Raw genomic sequence first — 24,296 nt, 5'->3', positions numbered from 1 at the left:
GACTGGAGTTAAACCCACAGACACTGTGCCCCTCCAGGACTGGAGTTAAACCTGCAGACACTGCGGCCCTCCAGGACTGGAGTTAAACCTGCAGACACTGCGGCCCTCCAGGGCTGGAGTTAAACCTGCAGACACTACAGGTATCCAGAATCCTTTATCCTAATGCTGTCACACCAAACATGCAATTTAGCCTCTTCAAGTGGTGCTAACAGATATCCAGATATCTAAAGGGGATATTATCTACTTTGAAGTTCTGTAAAGGAAGTGAAGCGGTATAAAATCCTGACTCCTGAAAATCCCGACAAATTATAAAATCAAGACACAATACAAATCTATGTAAAGAAGAGTGGGACAAGAACAGCACTAATTTCACTCAAACCCCTCTATCAGTCTGAGGTTAGTAAATTCAGTTATCAGCCTGGAAGTGATAACAACTTCCTGTCTTATCAAACGGATACGTTGCTCACACAGTTAGGTTTGGCCATTCTTGCAGTTCCTCCCCTCTGCTCCCCGCCCTTTAAATGAACAAACTATTTTTTATTTCTTGTGGGTTGGTTAAAAGGCGCATTTCCACCAAGGCATGAAATGGAGGCGCCAATCTGACAGCTGAGCAAAGACTGAGCAACACACACACACACACAGGCGCACACACGCACGCACAGGCACACACACACACAAAACACAAGGTCCAGGACATGGGAGTCGTTGAGATGTTCCAGCTGGTCTCTGCTTCAAGGTTAAAACTGATCAAACAGAGAATGAGAAGTAGGAGACAAAACAGGGACAGAGAGAAGGGAGGCGAACAATTGTATGTGTGCGTGTGTGTGTGTGTGTGTGTGTGGGGGGGGGGGGGGGGTGCATATAACGCTCCCAGGATTTAAGCAAATCATTCCCGATGACATAGATGGAAAGACCCGTTTAATATGAAAAGTATTTGTACGTTGGCAATCATGCTGGAGGCTAATTGTCATTATCAATCATCTATACGTGTGCCGAGAGCAGTGCTTCTCAAACTTGGTCCTGAGGTATCCCTGTGTACACTGGGTTTTTTTTACACCTAAATCTCTTGCTGAATTAAGGTAGTTGAACAATGTTGAAGTTCTTTTGTGACGGTTTCTCCACACTTGTTAACACAATGCAGGTTTGGTTTGTTATCATTTGCAATATAGCACAATGCGAAAATGGGACTTATTTTGTTATGACATGCATAGCTAGTTCTGACCTTTAAGAGTTTAAGAGGGTAGACAATGGCTTGAAACATGAAATGCATAATTAAGAACAATTCACAGCTTGTTATTCTGGGATTGCAAATAAAACCAGCATACACATGGGTCCACCAGTTTTAGAACCACTGGCATAGGGGACCAAGCAATGTTGAGGCAGGTCCAAGCTTTTAAATTTGACTTTTAAGAAGGAGTATATGCAACCATTTCTGTAGTTTCGTTGGCTCAAGTCATTACCTATGGGGCCTTTGAAATGTTGGCGAAAACGCTTGATTTGATTTTTATTACAAATTTGAATCAGTCTGGCCGAGCATGATAGAGTTTTAAGTAGGTACGATATATTTTTTTACTTTTGAAAACAAATCCAGCTATATTTGCCAAAAATACTCACACACAATTGAAATAAATTTGGATTTTTTCCTACAACCGTCAGACATGGGTAAAAAAATTGAGATGAAACAAAAAGTAAATGAAACATCAAAGAAAGTAGTTCCTCTTTCATACCAGCTGATGAAGAGAACATCCAAGTGAATGGAGTTGTGCCATTTCATGCACTTGGAGAAAAGCTCTTTTGGCAGCCTAAGCCGGGGCCTCTGATTTTTTTTGCAATCAGAAATGCGCTGTACAGATTAAGTGTTCCTGGACAAAGTCTTTGGGAACCTGTTGCAAACTTGCTCCTGAGGCACATAAACTTCACGACTTTTCGGCAGTAAATCTCCCTGGGAGATGGAAGCCAATGGACACAGCTGCTCATCTCTTCATCCTGAAAGAAGCAGTTGCCATAGATCTACTGCACTCGTTCAGATCTCTGTCCCAGCATCACTCCGGGGTCACGGTCACACGGGCCAGTTGCAGGTTTCCAGGAACACCGCTGTCATTAACAGGGACAACTGACAGTGCCGCAGTGAACTTGGCATCTCTGAGCAGCTTTAGAGATGGTAAATTATTTAGGAAGGGGCTAAATTGACAGCAAATGAAGTGTACCATAGCAAAGACTTTGAGTTCAAATGATCAAATGGAGTGATTTAAATCCATGTAGATGGGGCTCGAACAACTAGTTACAGGGAAAGGAACAGGACAAACACCAAAAAAAAAAGAACATTCATCCAAGCTGGGCTGTGAGATGTTAGAAAGCGAACTTCCACAGGAAGGAGGGAGTCGAGAGTGCTGGAGATGGAGGGAGAGTTAAAGAAGGAAAGGGAGAGTGGGAGAAGGAAGGAGAACAACTAGTAGGGAGAAGGGCAAGGTCAGAAAAGAGAAAGATTAGTGAAACACGGGCCCACCCAGAAAACCCAATATGATAATTATTTTTGATCATACAAATTAAATATCTCCAGTACCCACTCAAGATTACCACTGCATAAACAAGACACATTCTCCAGTGGCCAACCTGGTTGAAAAAAAAGAAACGATGTGACAGAAGACACCTTGTAGTGCATGCACTCACTTCATCATGTCAATAGGGATCACACTCCAGGGAAGCGAGACAACCAAACACAGAAATTACTGAAGGGCTTTATACGTTTTTTTTTTTTCTCCAAAAACTACATACAATAGTTGCAGAGGTCTGTACATGCCACTTTAATATGCATTCTGCATCTCCTACCGCTGTCTGACTTGACTCAACATGAGGACACATACATATGTGTGCACGTGCACACACCTCTCTCCACTGTCGAGTTTGACCACTTGGCTTTACTGAGAGGAATGGCAATGAAGGACAGCTCACAGAGCTGGGAGGTGTGCCAGGAGGGAAAAGGGAGCATTTGTGCAAACCATATAGAAATAACAGACTGGGACAAAGTTTGGTTTGGTTTATGTACGAGTGTACGTGAAACTGGCGTCACTGGAGGGCAGCGACTAGGTTTTTCCGTGCCACTTGTGCGTTTTCATCATTAAGAAGTATGTTTGAGAATTAATATGGTCCATATCCCGTCATTGCTATTAGTTAAGACTCAGCTGGGGTCACTGGCTAGGATGTACCTTGTATTATTTCGCTTGAGACTGCTCCTGCGTACAACATGTCTCACCATGATGGATTTGCGAGACGTTCTGGGTAAGTGGGTCTGCCAAATAAATGGCCTGCATAATAACAGCAGGGAGACCCGGTCTGGTCACTCTCATCCTATGTGCATGACAAAATCACCCGCGCCACACTTGGCACTACGTGCTGCCCGTCTCTCGTTGATCCCAGCAAAGCAAGGAGACGTGTAGTGTAGCGGATGGAAAAAGGATTGTGTGTTCTGTTGTAATGAAAATATCCACCTTGTGACTGAACATCAACCGCACTGACGCACATCCTTTTTTTTGGGGGGGGGGGGTGGGGGGTGGGCAGGGGGGCAGGCAAGCAGCACACAATAAAAAACATGTCTTGTTGGATGAGTAACAGAACTGCAATTAAGAAATGCGTGAAACAACAGATGGAGAGACTGACATTGCAAAAGGAGGGTTGTAGAGACCAATTCCAGTTTAAAAAATACTTTGTGTAGAACAGTCCATTGTCCATGAGGGTAAACCCAGAGAGAGATGGGGCGGAGTCACACAGACCAGGGCTGAGATCACGGCAGGGCAGCATCCTCTGTTTCCGAGGTTACGCAAGGGCTCCCATTGGGTCCCAAGCAGGCAGTACAACGGGCTCCTGTTTCATCACTTCCAGGACTTCCTCTGGGACAAACTTCTTGTCCACCACAACCTCGTATACATATTCTGAGAACCAATCATCAGTCATGATCAGATAACCTGTGGGGGAGGAGAGGGAAACCATTATGGCAAGCTCCACCAGGGAAATACCTGATAAGGTACATCAACCTAGGTCAGCATCTGTAATACCATAATGGTGAGAATGAAATGGTGTCCCTTACAGACTGAAAATACACTTATATTGTCAAGACTTGCATGGGTATACACTCTATTGGATAGACCTGCCCATTCATGCAGATAGCCTGCTCCTCCAAAAAGCAAATAATGTGGCTGCAACTCAATATATAAGGCATGCAGGCATGGTAAAATGGTAAATTGTTTTGTTTGACCAATCATTAGAATGGGCAAGAAAAGTGATCCAAGAGACTTCAACCATGGGTTGCCTGTTGTGATTCCAGCATCTCAGAAAATTAGTTAATCCTCTCCTGGGAATTAAGCACTGCAGCCTCCAGAGTTTAAAAAGAATGGTGTGATAAAAAAACAAAAAAACAACAAGTAGCAGCTCTGTGGCCAAAAACAAAAGCGGTCATGAGGTGAACATTCAAGCTGACAAAGGCTACATATGAAAGCTTTTTTCCAGCAGTGTTGCACAGAAGGACTTCTCAGAATGCACAACATGTCAAACCTTGAAGCGGATGCAGCAGCAGACCACATCGAGATCCATACTATCAGCTAAGAACAGGAGGATGAGGCGGTCGCAAAACTGGATCAAAAATGTAAAATAAATGTTGTCTGATCTGACCAATCTTGATTTCTGCAGCAAAATGCTGACGGCAGGGTCAGAATTCTGCCGTTAACAACATAAACCCATGGATTCATCCTGCCTCGTGAACAGTGCAAGCTGGTTGGTGTAATGGTGAGAGGAAGGTTCTTGGCACACATTAAGCCCCTTACGGTAACACCAATTGGGCATCATTTGGATAAGCATCGCTACTGACCAAGTGTATTCAAATTGATACTTCCAGCAGGACAATGCACCATATCACAAAGCAAAAAAATCACTTCAGGGTTGTTCCTTGAAGAGTGACTTCAGTTTACTCAGTCAGTCCAATAGAGCACCTTTGGGATCAGGCGGAACGGGAGGACCGCAGCGTGAATGTGTGGCCGAAAGGTCTGCAGGAACTGCATGACGGCATCGAGTCGGCAATAACCAAAATCCCTAAAGAATGTTTACAGCACCTTGTTGAAGCCAATCCATGCTGATCTGGAGGTCCTACAAGGTACCAACTAAGTGTACCTCATAAAGTGCATATATACACACACCATATATTAGGTACACCTTTCTAGTGCTAGGTAGGACCTCCCTTTGCCCCCATCAACCTGAATTCCTTGTGGCATCAATTCAACAATGTGCTGGATAAGAAGGTGTTGAATAAATTACACATTAATTAAAAAATGTTTTAATGAGAACTCAGGTTCTCTGTCTAATATTACATTTCATCTAAAGATGTGAAAATATTCAGTGTGACAAATATGCAATAGGAGAGGAAATCAGGAAGGGGAAAAATACTTTCACGGCACTGTATACACTCAGTGAGCACTTAGACTTATTTTTTAGACTCAAGTCTTCTGCTGCTGTAGCCCATCCACTTAGAGGTTTGACGTGTTGTGTGTTCAGAGATGCTCTTCTGCATACAGTTGTAATGTGTGGTTATTTACACTTAAATAAATTTTTTCGCCAAGCGGACGGTTGATGTGAATATTAACTGAAGCTCCTCACCTATAACCTGCATGATTTTATGCATTGTACCACGGCCACACGATTGGCTGATTAGATAATCACATGAATAAGTTCCTAATAAAGTACTCAGTGAGTGTATATGTACACATAAATACACACACAAAGGTTCCATATCCATAATACTTGTCACCCAGTGAATTTGAGCAACATTGAAGTTGGCAAAAAGCCAAAATAACTAGTTTCCTGGCAACAATGGCAATGGTTATTCCATTAAAACTACACAAGCAGCATTTCATAATTCCTTATTTTCTACTGCATTCACTCACACACCTCACCGAGTTTCAGCTATGAACTGCCAGATTAGTATGAGCTCAAAGTTCATTATTAGTTTTTTTAGCAATGTACTTACAAATATGTACATAGCATAAATTTAATCTTTTTGATCAAACAAGTGTGTGGGCACCGAGACCAAACTGAAACTTGTGACAATTGCTATGGCCTTTCTGCATTTTGCTGATGCAGTGAATTCCCACCCACTTGTTCCCAAAGGTGGGTCCTAAGAGGAACCGAGGAAGGTTTTGCTAAACACTAGATATCGGAGAGAAGAAAAGAAGAAGTAGTCACAGAGATTTTCTCAAAGTGGTTAAAAAGATGGGGAAGTTGGAGAACCACTGGTCAAATACAGGTTTTTGCTGCTTAACGTGACTGCCTGTAAACCCTACAGACTGTAAAGGCTGTGGGAAGAATTTCTGCATTATGTAAAGGTTACTTGGAAATGACAAGGACGGGTAAACCTTAAAAAAAGGTCACATTTTACAATAAGGTTGTATTTGGCATTATATTAACTATATTAACTAATGTAGTTGTTAACATGAATTAATGACATTCAATTAATGGACATTAATTTTTAAATTATCTTTTCATTCGCTAGTTAGTTGTTAACTAATGTATTAACGTATTTGTTACATGATATTTATACATAGCAAACCCTAGGATGAAGTTAGTAATAATTAGTCAACGATTAACAAATACATTAACTGACTTTTACATCCCAATAAGAATTGGCAATAACTAATGTAGTTACTAATAACTAATGTATGCCAATTCACAGAACCTTATTGTGAAGTGTTACCAAAAAACACTTCACAAAAGAATGCAACCTGTATTCAGTGTTTTAGCTGCCTGCTTCAAGGTGGCAGTGAAGTTTAGTTGTTGAGTACAAGAATAACTCCCGTAAGTGTAGAGAAGGAACTGGGCCTTCAAATCAAGTGTTTGCAGGTTTCATTCTGAGGTGGGGCACTGCCACTGTGCCCATGAGCAAGGTAATTGGAAATGAAGGTGTTTGGCGCGCAGGATAAGCATCTACAAAATATAACCAGGGCAGGATAGTGTGAAAGCATCTGGCTTTTCCCTCATACAGAAAGCCTCACACAAAACACAATTCCATTCTAGCCTTCCTGTTTGTTGTTTTTACTCTTTTCTTCACTGGCAACTGGCCACACGCACACATGCACACAAGACATACTAATCCACAGAAAACACTCATTATAGTCTCCACGTATATTAGTGATATAGTCATTAAACCATATTTTATTTGCCCTGGATCCGATCATGCAAACGACTCAGTTTTTGATTCGCAGGAAACAGGCAAGGGCTGAGGGGGTTGTTTGTTATCATTCCTCTTTGTACAACTGCAGATTAACAGTATGGGATTGAAACAAGGGAAGAATGCTTTGTGTGTCTTTCACGGATGACTAGGTCTGGGGCCACAGTCAACAGAGCTGAAGGCCTACGGTCCCTGGACTGTGGGGCCTCAGTTATCTGCTCGCCCCAAAATACGCCCAGTTACACTCCTGACTGGAACAGCCTGTACACACTCGTGCTGGTTCTAGGCCATGCTCAGTAGGGTCAGGCACATAGTACCGCACTCTCCTGGGGTAGAAGTTGGAACGGATATGAAATGAGACGAGCACAAACTTGCAGCATGCTTACATGTGCTTCTCTCTTTCTGGCCCACCGGAAAACAAGCAGTTTAAACTCCCTGCCTGCTTACTACTCCTGGCTGCTACATTATTTGTTTTAATTCACATTTTTTGGGTCAAATTTTGGAGCGGGAGTAGTTCAATCAAGCCAGGACCAGAACTTGAACTCACCAGGGCCTGAGACAAACAAACAAAGAAACACGATTCAAGGCACACAAACATCAACAAACTTAAAGAAACATAAACACACACACACACACACACACACGTACCTAACCTTCAAGACACATAAAAAGAAAACATTTAACGGAATGAAATAAATAAAAAAAATAGAAAAAAAGATTATTTTCCATTCCATTCTCCCATGAGGTCAGCTAGAGAACAGAACAATGCCAGAGCTACTCCTCAAATCGGGCCATGATTGAGATTGGGGGGGCAGAACAGGAGTGAACATTATTCTCTAGAACATTCCATGCTGCCAGAGCAGGTGAAGAGAGGGAAAATGAGCCCCATATAAGTACAGTACAATGAGACGGAGCTCCCTGGGCCTCGGAGAGCGGGATCCGGCCCTTCAAAACTTCACTTGTCCTTTTTCCGACCTCACCTTTGTTCCCACGGTCGTCTCCCCAGGAGTTCTCCACTCTCCACTTCTCGTATTCCCCTTCTTTCCCATCCTGAGGGACAGAGGGAAGGAACAGAAAGAAGAGAAATGAGAAAGCACAAGGGAGAGGGCAAGAAAGTGAAAGACAGGAAGACCGAGAAAGGGAAAGAGGGAGAAATGAGAGGAAGACAGAAGGAAGGTGGATAAAGTGAGAGAGGGACAGGGAAACAGAGAGAAAGCGTCAGTGTCAGCTGAACCCAGCAGGCCAGCCCTGCTGTAGAAAATTAAGCTGGTCAAGCTGGTCATAAGCTGGTCTCGCTGGGTATGAGCTAGTCTGGTAGCACTAGCTGGTAGCTCCGACAAGCTGTTCCAAAACCTAGCTTGAGGTCGAGCTGGGAGCTGGTCTGAACTGGTCAACCAACTGCCAGCTGTTTGAAAACCTTTTCTTTGTTTTTTGTTTTTTAGCAGGGATTTGACAGGCCTTGTCCGTTTGGGCGCTCCCCCACCCCCGCGCCCGCCCAAAGCCGCCCGCTCTGACGAACCTACAGCTGTACAAACTCTTTCCCGAAGGCGAGCGGTTTCAGGCTTCCCTGTATAAGAAAATAAACAGCGAGCTGCTGCCCGAAACTGTGTTCCTATGGACAAGGAGAGCAAACATAGCCGCGGTAGTCTGAGCTGTGCTAACCTCCGATCTGGGGTGTTTAAGCCCTTCTTAAATAGCGATTACTTATCTACGGCCCAAATATTAGACATTGTCCGTGAAATTTCCGCGAGCTGGTTTGAGAACACACAGCAAATGGCACCTTGTTCATTTGTACCTCTCAGGAAGAGGTCGAGAACGGATTCTGAAGAAACTAAATCTAGTAACGTTACCCTGCTAGTATATTTTCAGGCTATTGGGTCATACTGTACACACAGATTATGCTGAGGATATTCGGACAGACAAGCGGACAGTGCCACCCCCACAACTCACAATCAAGTTCTGTTGGGGAATCATTTTTCAGAGTTTTTTTTATGAAGTACAACAAGAATAAATTGCTGTTGTATAAGTGCTGACTGATACAGAGTGATTGAATGTTATCCAACCAAGTCCCTCGACTTGACCTTTTCCTCACCCTTGAAGGCACTGCAGTGTACGGTTGTTTTACGGTGTCATGGTTTCACAGTAGGTCACGCTGTAGGATCTGGCGGTTACGGCACTGTTGACAGTTTTTAGGATTTCCTTTTGCGATGGTAATGTTTTTGGTATAGCTGTGCAAAAAAGGTAAGTGGGGTCATTGTATTTAATTTTTGTTTCCACCACCAATTGTTGGCTTGTGCTTGGCAAACCTTAACCGTCTTGGTAATAATACACCTTTGGACTGAGCCCAACAGTGACTGTTAAGTAATTATAATGTAATGTAATGTAATATAAACAAGGTCTGCTCAATGGCCAAGCTGGTAATAAAGCTGGTTATGAGCTGGTCAACCAGCTAGTGCTGGTAGCTTGTCTGAGCTACCAGCTGTTTGCTAGGTAAACAGCAAGTAACTCATGTAAGGGTCATTTTCTCAATTGATTATTAATTGACAATGTGTGTTAAGACAATCACATAATTTAGAAATAAAAGGTTATTTTTAATCAAGTGTGAGTCTTTCTCTGTCTCTCTCCCAGCAGACAAGACAACCTGTGACCTTAATATCTCTGCTTCTCTTAGAAGGGGGTAGCTAGCACATTCCGGTCTTACAGCAAGGTCAACAAGGGGTAATCAGAAGACAAAATACTGATAAATGTTAGTGGCCAGCTTTATATCTTTTTGTTTTGGTAAAGCCCCCCCTTCTGGGTCAGTGTACTGAAAAGTGTATATAAGAGTCTTACTATGTCTGATTCAAATCAGAAAGCTGGCAAGTTCTCTCACTTTCTGTTATTTCTTCGCAAATAAATACGAAAGTTAAACTCAAGTATATTGTTGTTTTACTGTGGATCTGTTTCAGCAATTTCGCTAACACTCAAAACAGGCCTTCTGCCTTAAACTATACAGTACACACTGTGCAGCTGCTAAGGTTAGACATGTGGGAAACTCTGCAGACAGAGAGAACCTATTATGGGGGAAACAGACAGTGATTCTAAAAGGAAAAAGGAGAACGCAGTTCCTCGTTGAGAGCAAATGGGGTCGGACTTCACAGACTGAAACTGGAAATGAAAAGGAGCCTGTGGGAGGTCCAGCTTCAGCTTTCGGCTGAAGTAGTCTCGCGCAGTCTCGCCCAAATCCGAATCCTCACTCTGTTCATTATTCTGCTTCACTGAGTACAGTTGACTAAGCAGGTGATTATCCCCCCCTGGAGCAATGCTGGGTTATGAACCTTGCTCAAGGTGTGCAGATCTTATCATGGCAACTTGAACCACCAACCTTCCAGGCCCCAGGCATGTACCTTAGCCACTACAGGCTGCTCAGTGTTCAGTCCCCCCTCCTCTCCCTCTCCGCTTATTACCCTTATTACCCCAGCTTGTTTGTGCTCAGTACCTTGTCTGTAACTGCAGTGAGGATCATGGCGTGGGTCATGAGAGAATCCCCATATATCAGCCTCTCTGCCTTGGACAGATTCTTCACCGAGACCCCAAACACCAGCTCGTGGTTAAACCTGGTGCCAGCCAATCAGAGAGGGGGCGAGAAAGAGAAAGGAATGCTGACAAGCGTTACAGACAGACGAGCAAACAGGACTCACAGATACAGACACACCGTCATCAAGACAGCAAATTTACCCAGACAATAAAATGCAGGAACATACACAGGCGAGGTGCAGCTAAAAGCAGATGTAAAGGATATCTGTTCAAAAATTGCAAGAAGAAAAAAAAAAAAAAAAAAAACACTGGTTTTTAAGACTGGGTGGATATCAGATTGGCTCACAAAAGGTAATGACAGATGGATACTCACACGTTCATGTCATTGATGCCCAGTTTGCCGTGAAAGTGCTTCCCCACGTCACAGCCGAACCACACAGCCTGCAGGAGAGAACACGCGTCACACACACACACTTCAAACAAAATTACACAAGGAGATAAAGGGACGACGACAGCACTCGCTTGGAGCAGCCTGACAAAACCATCGGTCGAACGCAGTGCTTATACATGGACTGCCCAGACCACACGTACACACACACGAACAGGAGAAGACAAATACACACAGAGATATACAAAAACTGACACCCTTATGAACACGTTCGCGCACACGCACGCACGCACGCGCGTGCAGACAAACGCGCACGCACACACACGCACGCACGCACGCACCTCTCCCTCCTTGATGGAGTTGGCTGCGGTCTGCTTCAGCAGCTGTATGGGCTGGTTGTTGTAGAGCGTTTTTCGGCCGCCCACCATGTTCCCCAGGAACTCCACAGTGTACATCTTCCCATAGGGGTTCTGGAGCCTGGGGTCATTCACCAGGCAGACCTACGGTGGGCACGGAGTGGGCACAGAGCTCAAACCCAGCCACACTGACTGACACAGAGGAGGAGACGAGCCACGGCTGCTATCGAGGGTAGGGATGTGACAAATCATCAGTTTTTGTAACCGGTTACCATTCAATTTTTTAAACTGTTAACCGGCTAACCGATACTGCTTATGACGGCTTTTTGACAGGATTACTGAGACATTTTATTGCATTTTCAAACTTTATTTTGGGCCACCTCAATAGTTAAATGTCAACATTGTAAGTCAGCCTAATTGCCAAATTAATATTTACATTTAGATTGAGATTGTGCAGTGTAACCTCAGTTGCAGAAATCTGTAGAAATTCCTGTAGTTTATGCATCACTTAAAATGATAATTCGTCATGTTTTCCATCCCTCTTTCCTATGGCTTCTGCCTGATAGACTTGATTGGCATAAAATTTGTAAATATGCTGCTGTTAACAACTTTGTTCAAGATGGGGTTGTGCACTCAAACTTTTATGGTCACGCAATATTTCCTGATATAACACCGGGTCTATTTCACCATAGGTGAAGGGTTTAATGATTTTACTTTCATGCCAATACAGGTCTCGGTACAATTGGATGTATTTTTATGTAATGGTAAACTTGCATTTTATATGCCAGTGCATTTTATATGGCGCAGGACAATCATGGTGGTGAGATTAACGTGTCCATTTCTCGCTGAAACAGGGAATTTTCACTTTAAATATCTGATGGATAAATAGCCTAATAACAACGTATTGCTTTATTTATCTTTATGTAGATATCGCATAGTGGAAAGCGAAGTTCAGTTTGCAGGTAGTTGAATTTGCATGTCAACAAATAAACACAGATGAAGAAACGCCATAGAATAAGTGAAATAACAACTACAGATTTAAAACACAGAAATAATTTGACAACTATAGTACTGTAGCATTCAATTCCATGCAGTGTTTACATTCTTAAACCTCTAAAATGGCCGCAGATTGCTTGCTTGTAAAACTGTAGCTTGTGGACTGAATGCAAACAGCGTATTGTAATATTTTGTGCAACATTTGTCCAATTATGTATTGCTTTGTTTGTTTTTATGTTGATTACATTACATTACATTAATGGCATTTGGCAGATGCTCTTATCCAGAGCAATGTACAACAAGGTGCATAACCAGGGATAAGTGCGCTGAAAGACATTAGAGGGAAGTACAATTTCAACTGCTACCTGCACAACAAAGATAAGGACCAGGGCCTATTTGATTAGATTTTTTTTTTTTTTTAAAGGTTTTAACAAACCGCAGCACACAAATGTATGAACTTACCCCTTAACTAGCCAAACTAAAACATCCTGATACACAGAAAGTAAATCACAGAAAGACAACAATTAAGGTTTACAAGGAGGTAGGGAGGGACAGGGAGAGGTGCGTCTTCAGTTTGCGCTTGAAGATGGGAAGAGATTCTACAGTTCTGACCTCAACGTGGAGTTCGTTCCACCACCGTGGAGCCAGAACAGACAGTAGTCGTGAGAGTGAGGTGGAAGTTCGGAGAGGGGGAGGTGCCAAGCGGCATGTGGAGGCTGAACGAAAAGGTCTGGCAGGGGTGTAGGGTCTGATTTTTGGAGGTAAGCTGGGGAAGACCCCTTAACTGCTTGGAAGGCTAGCACCAATGTTTTGAATTTGATGCGAGCCATGACAGGCAGCCAGTGGAGGGAAGTAAGCAAGGGGGGTGACGTGAGTATTGGGGAAGGTTGAAGACGAGACAAGCTGCTGCATTCTGGATAAGTTGGAGGGGTCTGATGGCGGACGCTGGGAGGCCAGCCAAGAGGGACTTGCAGTAGTCCAGGCAGGACAAAACCATCGTTTGGACCAGGAGCTGGGTCGAGTAGAGGGTGAGAAAGGGGCAGATTGTCCGTATGTTGTATAGGAAGAACCTGCATGAACGGGTCACCGCCGCAATGTTCTCGGAGAGGGACAGTCTGCTGTCCATCACCACGCCAAAGTTCCTTGCACAGGCTGATGGCGTAAGTGTGGTATCCCCTAGGGAAATGGAGAGATCCAGATAGGGAGAGGTAATAGCAGGGATGAATATAATTTCAGTCTTACCGGGGTTGCGCTTTAGATGGTGGTTGTCCATCCAGCTCTGGATGTCACTCAGGCAAGCAGAGATACGGGCTGAAACCTGTGTATCAGATGGTGGGAATGAGATGAAGAGTTGGGTATCGTCCGCATAGCAGTGGTAGGATAGACCATGTGCAGTGATAACAGGGCCAAGGGAACGAGTGTAAAGAGAAAAAAGAAGCGGGCCTAGGACGGAGCCCTGGGGAACTCCTGTGGCAAGGGGCCGAGGTGTCAATACCGTACCAGCCCAGGCAACCTGGAAGGAGCGATCAGAGAGGTAGGACTAAATCCAGTCCAGGGCTGTGCCACAGATCCCCGTTGCTGACAGGGAGGACAGGAGTATGGAGTGATCCACAGTGTCGAAGGCAGCAGACAGATCTAGAAGAATGAGGACAGAGGAGAGGGAGGCTGCTTGTGCGGCATGGAGTGATTCACTGACGGAGAGGAGCGCGGTCTCTGTCGAGTGGCCAGATCTGAAGCCAGACTGATGGGGGTCTAGCAGGTTGTTGTCAGAAAAGAAAGAAGAAAGTTGACTAGAAGCGGCTCGTTCTATGGTTTTAGATTTTTAGAAGAGATACCGGGCGGTAGTTCTGGATGATGGAGGGAGCCAGAGTAGGCTTTCTTAGCAGCGGGGTGATGTAGGCCCTCTTGGAGAAGACAGGGAGGAGTTGACAAGGGAGGTGATAAATGGGAGAATGTCAGGTGTGATAGTCTGGAGAAGAGAAGAGGGGATAGGGTCAAGGGCACAGGTTGTAGGGCGGTGGGAGAGCAGGAGCTGAGAAACATCAGAGTCTGTAAGGGGAGAGAAAGTGGAAAAGGAAGGGATAGGCCTAGAGGGGGGGGAAGGGCACAGAGGTGGTGGTTGCAAAGGATCTGTGGATGTCTGTGACCGTCTCAACTAAAAAAATCAGCAGCGGAGGAGGACTGAGGTGGAGGAGGCGGTGTGTTGAGGAGAGAGGTGAAAATAGAGAACAGTTTCCGGGGGTTAGAAGTGGAGTTCTGAATTTGTGTTTGATAGTATTTCACTTTGGCGGCAGTGACAGCGGAAGAGAATGCCGCCAGGAGAGACTGGTAAGTTGTGAGAACTGAAGGGTCTCTGGATTTGCCCCACTTCCTCTCCGCTGCACGGAGGCTGGCCCTGGAGGTACGGTGGGCGTCAGATATCCAAGGACTGGGAGGGGATGTGCAAGGTGGATGTAGACACAGCATAGTGGAAGGCTACGTTCAGTTTGCCGTTAGTTTGAATTTGCGCGTCAACAAAAATATGGATGTTCTGTGAACCTTAAGAAACATAACGTCATGAGAAGCCATAAGTCAACCAACAGCAACAGAAATTATTTGATAAATCTAATACTGTAGCATTCAATTCCCGGTTTGCATTTTAAACCCCCTGAAATGGCGGTTTGCTTGAAATACTGAAGCTAGTCCTTTGCTAGTTCAGAACCGCAATAATACGCCTGGTGATGAACGTACAATTTCACCAAAAAAAAAAGATTGGTTAACGTTTAGCCGTTCACACCCCTAATCGAGGGTGCTCTACCTTTTCCTGGATGTTGTAGAGGGGCTTCACATGTTCCCTGTAGAACTCCAGGGGCGTGAGGGGGCCCATTCGGTGGAAGTTCTTGTCCTTGTCTCTGTACTCCCAGCAGATGGTCTCGGGGGGACTGCCCAGGCACACACTGGCCACGCGAAAGACCTGAACACAAAAAAACAAGTGTGAACAACATGCATAAATGTGCACACACACACACCAGTGGAAGCAATGAGCACAACCCGGCCCACCATCACGTACACCATCAGCACGGCTCGACCCGGCAACCGCCCCCCACGTGTACAAACGCAGTCGGGTTTGGAGCAGGCATTCCGGCGGATGCCTGGTCAGAGGCCCCGTCCGCATAACGCCTGCTGCTCACATGGAGCATCAGCCCCTGCTGCGAGGGTGCGCTGGCTGCTCACATGGAGCGTCAGCCCCTGGAGGAATTTCCTCCTTTTCTTCCACCCGTAAGCTCGAGGCTCACGGACTCGTAATCCTGCTATTCTGGCGAAAATACTATAATTGTAACCTGTCCTTGCAGGTCATCATATCAGGCAGATGTAAATCAAGTGTTTTGTTTTTGATTGTTTTTTTGAGTCAAAAACAGGAACACGTATCCTGTAGATATGCTGTCACTCTCTGCCTCTCACCCACACACGCACGGGGCTAGGTTTATGGGGCTTCCCATTGACTTCCATAATATTTTTGTAAAGTCCAGGGCGAAAATGGATGTAATTATTTTTGGCGTCTGGGGCTTCTAACGGAGCCGATGCTGCACTTCAAATTAGTCTCAGGAGCATTCCAATTGTGAGAAAACATTTGTTGTTTTTTTCTTTTCTGTACTGAAGGGAGAGGAAAGAAAGAAAGGACTGAACTTTCAGCCGCTGGGATCCGGGGTAATGAATGCACGTTTCTTGGTGGGCAGTTCTGGACGGAGCAGGTACGGCCAGGAGGCGATTGGTGAACGGGGAACAGCTCCACATACAGGAGGAGCATAGACATGAGCATCTGCTGCCCTCGCCCCCTTTCGCCTCTCAGCTCCCAGCTTTCAATTACAACCTCATCCCCCACGATCCCCAGGATCAAGCCAATCATCCATTATTACCTTTAGGAAGATGAGAAACATGGTACGCTTTTTTTTTAAATGATGTACTTACAGCACCGCCTCCTGGTGCATTAAAAGGGGTCAAAGGATAATTCAGGATAGGGGGTACCGGAAGGGGTTGTGGAATCAGAGGTTGTTGGGTTAAAACAAGGAGGGAGGGAGGGAGGGAGAGGGAGAGAGAGAGAGAGAGAGAGAGAGAGAGAGAGAGAGAGAGAGAGAGAAACGGTAGTCCAAAAGGGGCACTACAATTGAAGGAGGGGCGGAAGGCATTTCCCCGGTCCGGTTTTCTCCAGTTCTCCCGGTCTCATGCCCCCCCACCCTCCAGACTGTTGCACACGGCACACCTTATTAAACTCCAGCCTGCGCCCCCCTCCCCCCCCCCCCCTCGCCCTGAACAGGCCTCTCAGACAAAGCCCAGATGAGGATAATCATCCTTTAATCAAGACCTGTGTGCCAGCCACCCAGTCCTTCATGTAGCACTTTACAGGTTTAGCGGTTAAAAACCAGAGCCGCCTTTCTCCCGAGTTTACCCCTGGTCACGTAAAACCAGAGACAAACAAAATGAGCGGCCATGCACACACGCGTGTTTGAGCCCATTATGCATTATTGACACTCCCTGCCCCACAGAGAGGCGTTCTGTAGCGGTGCCGCGGCGCTTGTACGGCGGGCGGCCGGGTCGGGCCGAGGGAGACGCCGTGGAGACTTCCGGGCCGTGTTGACACAGAAGGCACGCGAACTCGGCGGCGGCCGGTTTAACGGTGCGGCAGCCTGGGCGACTCCTGTTGACCGGCCGATGATCGACAGCCTCGCCGGTGTCGGGGGTAAACACGGAAACAATAAGTGTGACGAGACAGGGGCAGGAAGGGCTGCGGGCTCTGTTTGCTCTACAATCAGCTTCTTAGCCCGGCTTATTACAGTTCTGTCGCACAGGAACACACCCCGCTAAAGGCCACTGGGTACAGGGAGACACACAGCCACACTGCTCCACCCACTGGCGTCATTGTATAGAGAGTTTTTTCAGTAGGGCATAGTATAATCAACAGAGTGTATTAAGCAAGGCTGACAATATATTGGGAATTTTTTTTTTCTTTTTCGGAGAGTCTTGATATACTGAAATCCATTATAATTTATGATACAGTATACTTTTAAATACACATTTGTTGCATAAGGGTTAACTCACAACATACACATACAAACAAACCGGGGACAGTACTCGCCTCCTCGATCATGGTATCAATGGCTTCGGTCAGCTCTGCTTTCGTGGAGTCGCTGGCCACCATATTCCTCAGTCGGACACAGTATTCCCTCAGCTGAAACACACAACCGTGTTAAAGTGCCACAGTGACAGTGAATGCAGCACTCTGGTCCACCAAACACTCAGTCAAGTTAAAGCACACTATGCTGTGTTGAAAGCACTGTGAACAGTGCCTACCCATATTTTATTTGCCTTTCTGCTTCTCTGATTGCAGAGGCCCTGACTCCTATTTTTAATCTCACCTTTCTCTCAGGTGTCATACCTGAAGTATGGAAAGCTGTGCATGTGCTACCAAGGGTGGCAATCCTAGTGACCTAAATAATTATTTCCTTATTTCTAAACTGTCCTGCTTGGTTAAAGTTATAGAATCCCTTATTAAGAAGCAGCTTCTGTAAAAGCTGATGATCAACTAACTGTGAGCACTTGATTGGCAGAATCTGGTTCCAATTACTTTCTTAATTGATATGGAAGCAGTATAGGTGCACTTTTTCACATGTGACTTCTGCATGTTGTCTTAATTTTGTGAAGGACTTGAGGACATATTTATGTATGGTTGGACTTGGTGAGGACTAGATGTTGGTTTTAGTTTTATGCACAGGATGCAGGAATTTCCTGTGAAGTTACTGAGCCAGAATGTAGTTACGGCTTCACATGGACAAGTATGACACTGGGTCATAGAGGTAACGGTGGCCTCCATTCCATTATGCTAGATATACAGTGCTCCTATCAGGCGGTATACCGGCAGACAAAAACAAGAGCAAAAATATTAGTGATAAGGGGGGTGAAAATAAAATGAGGCGGTAAATAATGATGGAGCACAAAGATAATGCCAAATTTACAAGCCTTTCCTTTTAAAGTTACTGGTAACTGATAAAGATAACAAACATTTGTTGAATTATAATGCTTAGGGATATCCTGCTTTGACAAATATAAGAGTGATTTAATAAATCTTGATCCCAGCGCATTCCAGAATCTGCAAACATTGTTGAACTTTGTTTCTCCCAGCATTTGCCAATATTGTTAAAATGTGTACAAATAACACTAAGGCTAACATTGAGGTCGAGTTATCATTCAAAAGTGCCAAAATCACGGAAAACACTAAAAATGGAGGAAATCGTGGAACTGCCAAAACATGACAAAAAAAGAAACCACAGAATCCGTGACACCGATGACTTCTGCGACCCCAGCTTTACTGCAACAGCTCTGAACACGCAGAAATCCACTCCAACCCACCTTGTGATTGAGTATGTCATTCATTCTTCGAGAGGCTTCCGAACTGTGAGACTCAGGGAAGCACTTTTTTGGGATGACTCCATATTTTTCTGCCGAACGTAAAAAAACAAAGAAAAGAAATACACCTTAAAGATGACTTCTGCATTCACAACTTCCATCCATCCATCCATCCATTATCTTAACCCGCTTATCCTGAACAGGGTTGCAGGGGGGCTGGAGCCTATCCCAGCATACATTGGGCGAAAGGCAGGAATACACCCTGGACAGGTCGCCAGTCCCATCGCAGAGCACACACACCATTCACTCACACACTCATACCCACGGGCAATTTAGACTCTCCAATCAGCCTAACCTGCATGTCTTTGGACTGTGGGAGGAAACCGGAGTACCCGGAGGAAACCCACGCAAACTCCACACAGAGAGGCTCTGGCGGACCGGGGTTCGAACCGCATTCACAACTTACAGAACTTAATTCTAATTAAAATCAGGTCAATTTCAGTGGCTGATGACGGGTTACCCCCCACCCTCTGTAGTTGCTCCTGCCAGTCATAATCCCTGGCCCCCCAGTGGTGGAACAAACTTCCCACTGTTGCCTGTACAGCAGGATCATTGCCTAGTTTCAGGTCGACTTAAGACCCACCTCTTCAGACTGCATCTCGGTTCGGCTCCCATTCCGATCGCCTAATACACTTGCATACCATTTGTACTAGCGTGGCCTGGTAGGTACTGCATGGTATTTTATATGGTGTCGCTTTTTCTTCTTCTTAAGATAGTTAGGAGTATAACAAAATGTAAACTGATCATATATTAGCCCTGTTAAGCATAGCTAATTATGCTTTATTCATGATAAATATGTACTTGCTGTCTGGCCATGTTGTTATCCAGGATGTGGCACTGTTATTCATTACTTGTATGTAACCCTACACTATATTTTGCTCCGAGTTCCTGTTAAACGAATGGATGTAATATGATATAGTGCAGCATCGGGGCTTCATGTGGGTGAGATGGAGAGATGGGGATGCTGCGAGGGGGAGTAGTCAGATTGGACAGCTCCTTTTCTGCCACAGGGCCTCAGCAAGTGATGTCCCAAAATGAACCCGTACCAGTGACTAGAAGAGGGCAACTGAGCATTGCTGGTGGGTGAGGGTAGTATAATGGTTTGGGAACTGGGATGGAACCTGGGATGGAATGGCCACGGGAAATTTTGATATGATCAAGGGATTCTGATTTTCTTTAGTCAAGGAAGCTGCAACACTGTGCTTCAGCATTTGACATGGCTTCTGAAGTTTGGAGGTATGAATTCAGAAAAAAGGTGTAAAAAAAGTGCCAATAATAACAATGCAGATGCAGCAGCCAATAAGAGGAAAGACAGAGGAGTAGGGGGTGTGGCTGGGAAAGGGGGCTGGTAGGAAGGACACCAGTGCGGGTGCTCACCGATGAGGTTGACCAGCATGTCCCATTGGCCCCCGTCATTGGTAGGATTGGACAGCAGGAACTGGACCAGCCGCCCGTCCACAGCCTCGTTCCGCAGAGCTGTCTCAACACACGCCTGCAAGAAGTAGTAGCACCTTTCCACCTGGAGGTGACAGCAAGAGTTTAGATGGAAACAGAAAAATTGTAAAATAAGTAAATAAATAAATACATACATTTAAAAACAATTGTGGGCAAGTAAATCAAGCAAGAGGATGAAGAGACCAAAACAAAGACAAGAGAGAAAATTTGGAGCAAACAGGAGAGAAACAGGATATTAATACAAATAAATAATAATAAAAGAGAGACAGCAAGACCACTGCCATGCACAATGCAAACAGAAAGCTTAAAAGCCATAGGACCCCCTCACACAAAAAGAGGTTTTAGCTCAGATACAATGAACGACACAGCAATGCAACAGATGGGTCGACAGAGAGAAACCAGAACACTAACAGACTCAGGCTGACATTCAGTCATCCACTAAAGGAGTAACATGGTGGTTGAATGTGACACTTGCCAGTTGTCTTATATATATATATATATATATCTTATTAATCAGTTATTTAAATGTATTTTAAAACGTATTTTTCTAAGCCTAAATTTCCCACGATAAAAGATCACCCAAACTGTCTGGGTGTGGTAATGAGTCGATTAGCTACGATTGATGGACCGTGCTCCCACTTTCCACGCACTATCGTTTGTTACCATAGCCATCTCCGTGATTACACGCTCATCTTGGGAGACTGAATTTTCAGAAGCTAGCTAACTTAGCATATCAGCTATCGATAGCTAAGGTAAGCTAATAGACTAATAGAATCATAATTTTTGCAAGCTAGCTATCCAAGTTTGATAAAAGTACAAATATATAAGTCCTTATGAAAACAAACTAAATGGTAAATGGCAGGCATTTATATAGCGCCTTTATCCAAAGCGCTGTACAATTGATGCTTCTCCATTCACCCATTCATACACACACTCTCACACACCGACGGCGATTGGCTGCCATGCAAGGCCCCGACCAGCTCGTCAGGAGCATTTGGGGGTTAGGCGTCTTGCTCAGGGACACTTCGACACCGCCCAGGCGGGGGATCGAACCGGCAACCCTCCGACTGCTCTTACTGCCTGAGCCATGTTGCCCCAAACTAGCTAGCTAACGTGGTAGATAACGTCATTTTATGAAAGCAAGCTAGCTAGCTGACGCCAAATGAATATAACCAGAAATAGTCTAATAGTCCTTAAAAGGTAGTCTAATTTAAGTGAACCTAACGTCAGTGAAATATTTGCATTGTCTTGCTTGGAGGCCAGCGGTTACACTGAGGCACGAGTAGTTCTCCTCGTGTGACGAGGAAACAAGGCGACTCAACCGGTTGAAAATTAGGGCAATATATTTAAAACGCTTACTTCTCCAAAACTAAAAACTATATGTAATACTTTCGCTGTGTTTCTTGTGTAAATTGCATATAAAAACCTTGTGTGAAAGTGTGACCAACCCCCATGTTACTCCTTAAAAAAAAAAAAAAACTGCTGCCAAAGGAAAGATATTAAGGTATTGTGAACGGTAAATACAAGCAAATGACCACAAGCAAAAGTAATATTCAGTCAATAATAATACAAATAATAAACAGCAAAAAAGCATTGCGAGATCTATAGGAATAAAGAGTGCACAAATGCAGCTTTACCTTGTCCCAGAAGAAGAGGTAAGACTGGCTAAACTCAAACTCCTCAATGTTGAACTTTTTCATAAAGGGAAGACGCATCACATTGAGACAAGAGAAGATCCAACATCTTCCTACAGTGGAGAAGAAAGAATGAAGGAAAATGACATTCAGTATTTCAAAGAGTGAGTGAATGACTGTGGGGAAAATATATCTGATTGCAGTTAACAGTTAGTTGTATTCTCTACAGGTGCATTAAAAGCTGAGAGTATTTTTTGTCAGAGTTGTCAGAAGCATGGAAAAGCTTTTCAATTAATGTAGTAGAGACAGAGACCCTCGAGGTGTCCAAGTCCGAGCTCAACCTGAAAGTAAATTGCAAGCCTAGACCAGCTTTATTGCCTCCCCTCTTCATTATGTATTCTGTCGTTTTAAACGCATGAAATGCACTCTAATGAAACAACACATACAAGAGCACATATTGGTAAAACATGTACACAGCTACATACATATAATATCCTCACATTAAAGCAGATGAAATATACATTTGTGTGCATTTCAGTACGAGATATGAGTATGTATGATATCTAGCTGTGTGACCATTATGTGTGTGAGAGTGTGTGTACCGGAGTTCTTCTGGTTGGTGACGGGCTTTCCCTCTGTTGGGATGGAGTGCTGGAAGATGTGCACTGTGTCTTGTACTGTCTGCCTGTGCAGGCAAACCTCCAGTGGGTCAATGCAGGTGGAGACATTCTGGGCCAGCAGGTAGCGTGGCTCTTCCCGGAAACGCTTTGCGAAGGAGGAAATCTTCTCCTGACTCAGGCCTGACGCAGAGGGAACAACAGAGGGACAGGAGTTCACATTTGCATAAAATTTTTTAAAAAAGGTGGGAGCCTAGTGGGTGAGGATAAAAGGGAAAAGTGACGGCTCAGGGGCAGGGAGGGAGAGAGAAAGAGAGGGGGGGGGGGGGGGAGAGAGCTGGAATTGCAGTTAGACGGTAAACAGAATTACATTCGGGAGATGAGAAAGCTGGAGAAAAATAGGTAGATAATTCCAGATACAGCTTAAAGATTTAGGCCTATACTGTGAATGAGATAAGAAAACAGTCATGGGAATAAATAGTGGAATCACACGTATTCGCATAAGTTATAACATGAAATGGCTCCGTGCTATTATAAACATTCAATGCCATATTGCTTAGTCATGCATGCACATTGGCCCTTTTTTCCTATTCATACTGTGAACGGTGCTGTTGGGAGATGGGAGTAAAGTGCGACAATCCGTGGGTTCATGTTTGGGAACCAGTGTCCAACGTAGTGATACAATCCAAATGGGGAACGTAAAAACAAAACCAGATTACTTAAAAATAAAATAAAAAAACTGCTACATAAAAGAAGGGAACAGATGCCCATGTTGTGAGAGTGACTTGCAACTTTACACTGAACCAGCTACTTGCTATATGACTGTCATTACGGTGTCATAGTTCATAAACGGAGATCAAAGTTTCAAATCATACAAAGGACATGCATTGTTTCAAGTCTATCGCTTCGATCAGCCTGAACTAGGAAATATATAGCCAATCTGTTGTCTTGATTGCAAATGTAGTTCAGACGGCCTCGCAATATAAAGTTATATAGCTGACCTATAATGACTTGGAGTAAGGATGTAGTTAACGGTAGATCAGCTTGCTAGTTATCGACCGTTACCCATCAAAACATTGTCAATCGAGTCGTTCCACTAAACCATGACTCACTATCTCGCTAGCTAGCTACCTAGCAAGCTAGTTAGCCATGTGGCTAGTTAGCTAGTCGGCGAAATAAAATGTACAGTACTTCGCTAACGTGGAAACTACCAACTCGCAAGGTTGAAATGGCTAGCTAAATACCGTGCAAACATTATCCATCAACGTTGTTCCGGTGAAAGTTCCAATTAAATGAACCATAAGTAACTGCGAGAAATTTATCCGAGCTTCAAAATACGACAGTTTGAAGTTACCTAGGCAGTGAAATGTGAGAAGAATGAGACGAGTAAATATTTCATACCGGTGTCCATTGCTCCACAGAAGATTGGTCTTATTCAACAGATAAAAGTCGCCTGGTCTGATCTAGGATAGTGTCTGTATTTTAAGTTTATATCTCAGTAGCCGGCTCAATCAGTCCGTCCGATCCTTGTCCCGGAAACAGGAAATAGGAATGCATATTGTTACACGATGAGCTAGGCCAATTCTTGACTCGTTTGGATTATTGTCGATTTTTTTTTTTTTATTGGAAATGAAATGCTCTTTTTCAACTCATGTATTTCGCTAACTTAACGGACATCGAGCA

The 24,296-nt window shown here is 44.4% G+C and overlaps 1 protein-coding gene across 1 annotated transcript; it reads right to left on the bottom strand.

Annotated features, from left to right (window-relative positions):
* Positions 1-2,722: 2,722 nt before the first annotated feature.
* LOC133133899 (bleomycin hydrolase-like) lies at positions 2,723-24,172 on the bottom strand. Its single transcript, XM_061250180.1, has 12 exons — positions 24,015-24,172; positions 22,599-22,796; positions 22,000-22,109; positions 20,285-20,426; positions 18,851-18,939; positions 17,580-17,672; positions 15,264-15,419; positions 11,456-11,614; positions 11,100-11,167; positions 10,689-10,806; positions 8,191-8,260; positions 2,723-3,962 (listed from the first exon to the last, which is right to left on the bottom strand). The coding sequence occupies exons 1-12, from the start codon at positions 24,022-24,024 to the stop codon at positions 3,814-3,816; spliced, it is 1,362 nt and encodes a 453-aa protein (XP_061106164.1). The 5' UTR covers positions 24,025-24,172; the 3' UTR covers positions 2,723-3,813.
* Between the last annotated feature and the right edge of the window lie 124 nt (positions 24,173-24,296).

Source organism: Conger conger, chromosome 7 (genome assembly GCF_963514075.1).
Source record: "Conger conger chromosome 7, fConCon1.1, whole genome shotgun sequence".
Lineage (NCBI taxonomy): Eukaryota > Metazoa > Chordata > Actinopteri > Anguilliformes > Congridae > Conger > Conger conger.
Note: the sequence above shows the minus strand (reverse complement) of the source record. Positions and strands in the feature narration are given on the sequence as shown.

Coding starts and splice junctions, on each gene's coding strand:
- LOC133133899 (XM_061250180.1), bottom strand. Junction 15,420..17,579: donor TTGATACCATGATCGAGGAG/GCGAGTACTGTC, acceptor TTTTGTGTTCAG/GTCTTTCGCGTGGCCAGTGT. Junction 3,963..8,190: donor AGACGACCGTGGGAACAAAG/GTGAGGTCGGAA, acceptor CCTCCCCCACAG/GTTATCTGATCATGACTGAT.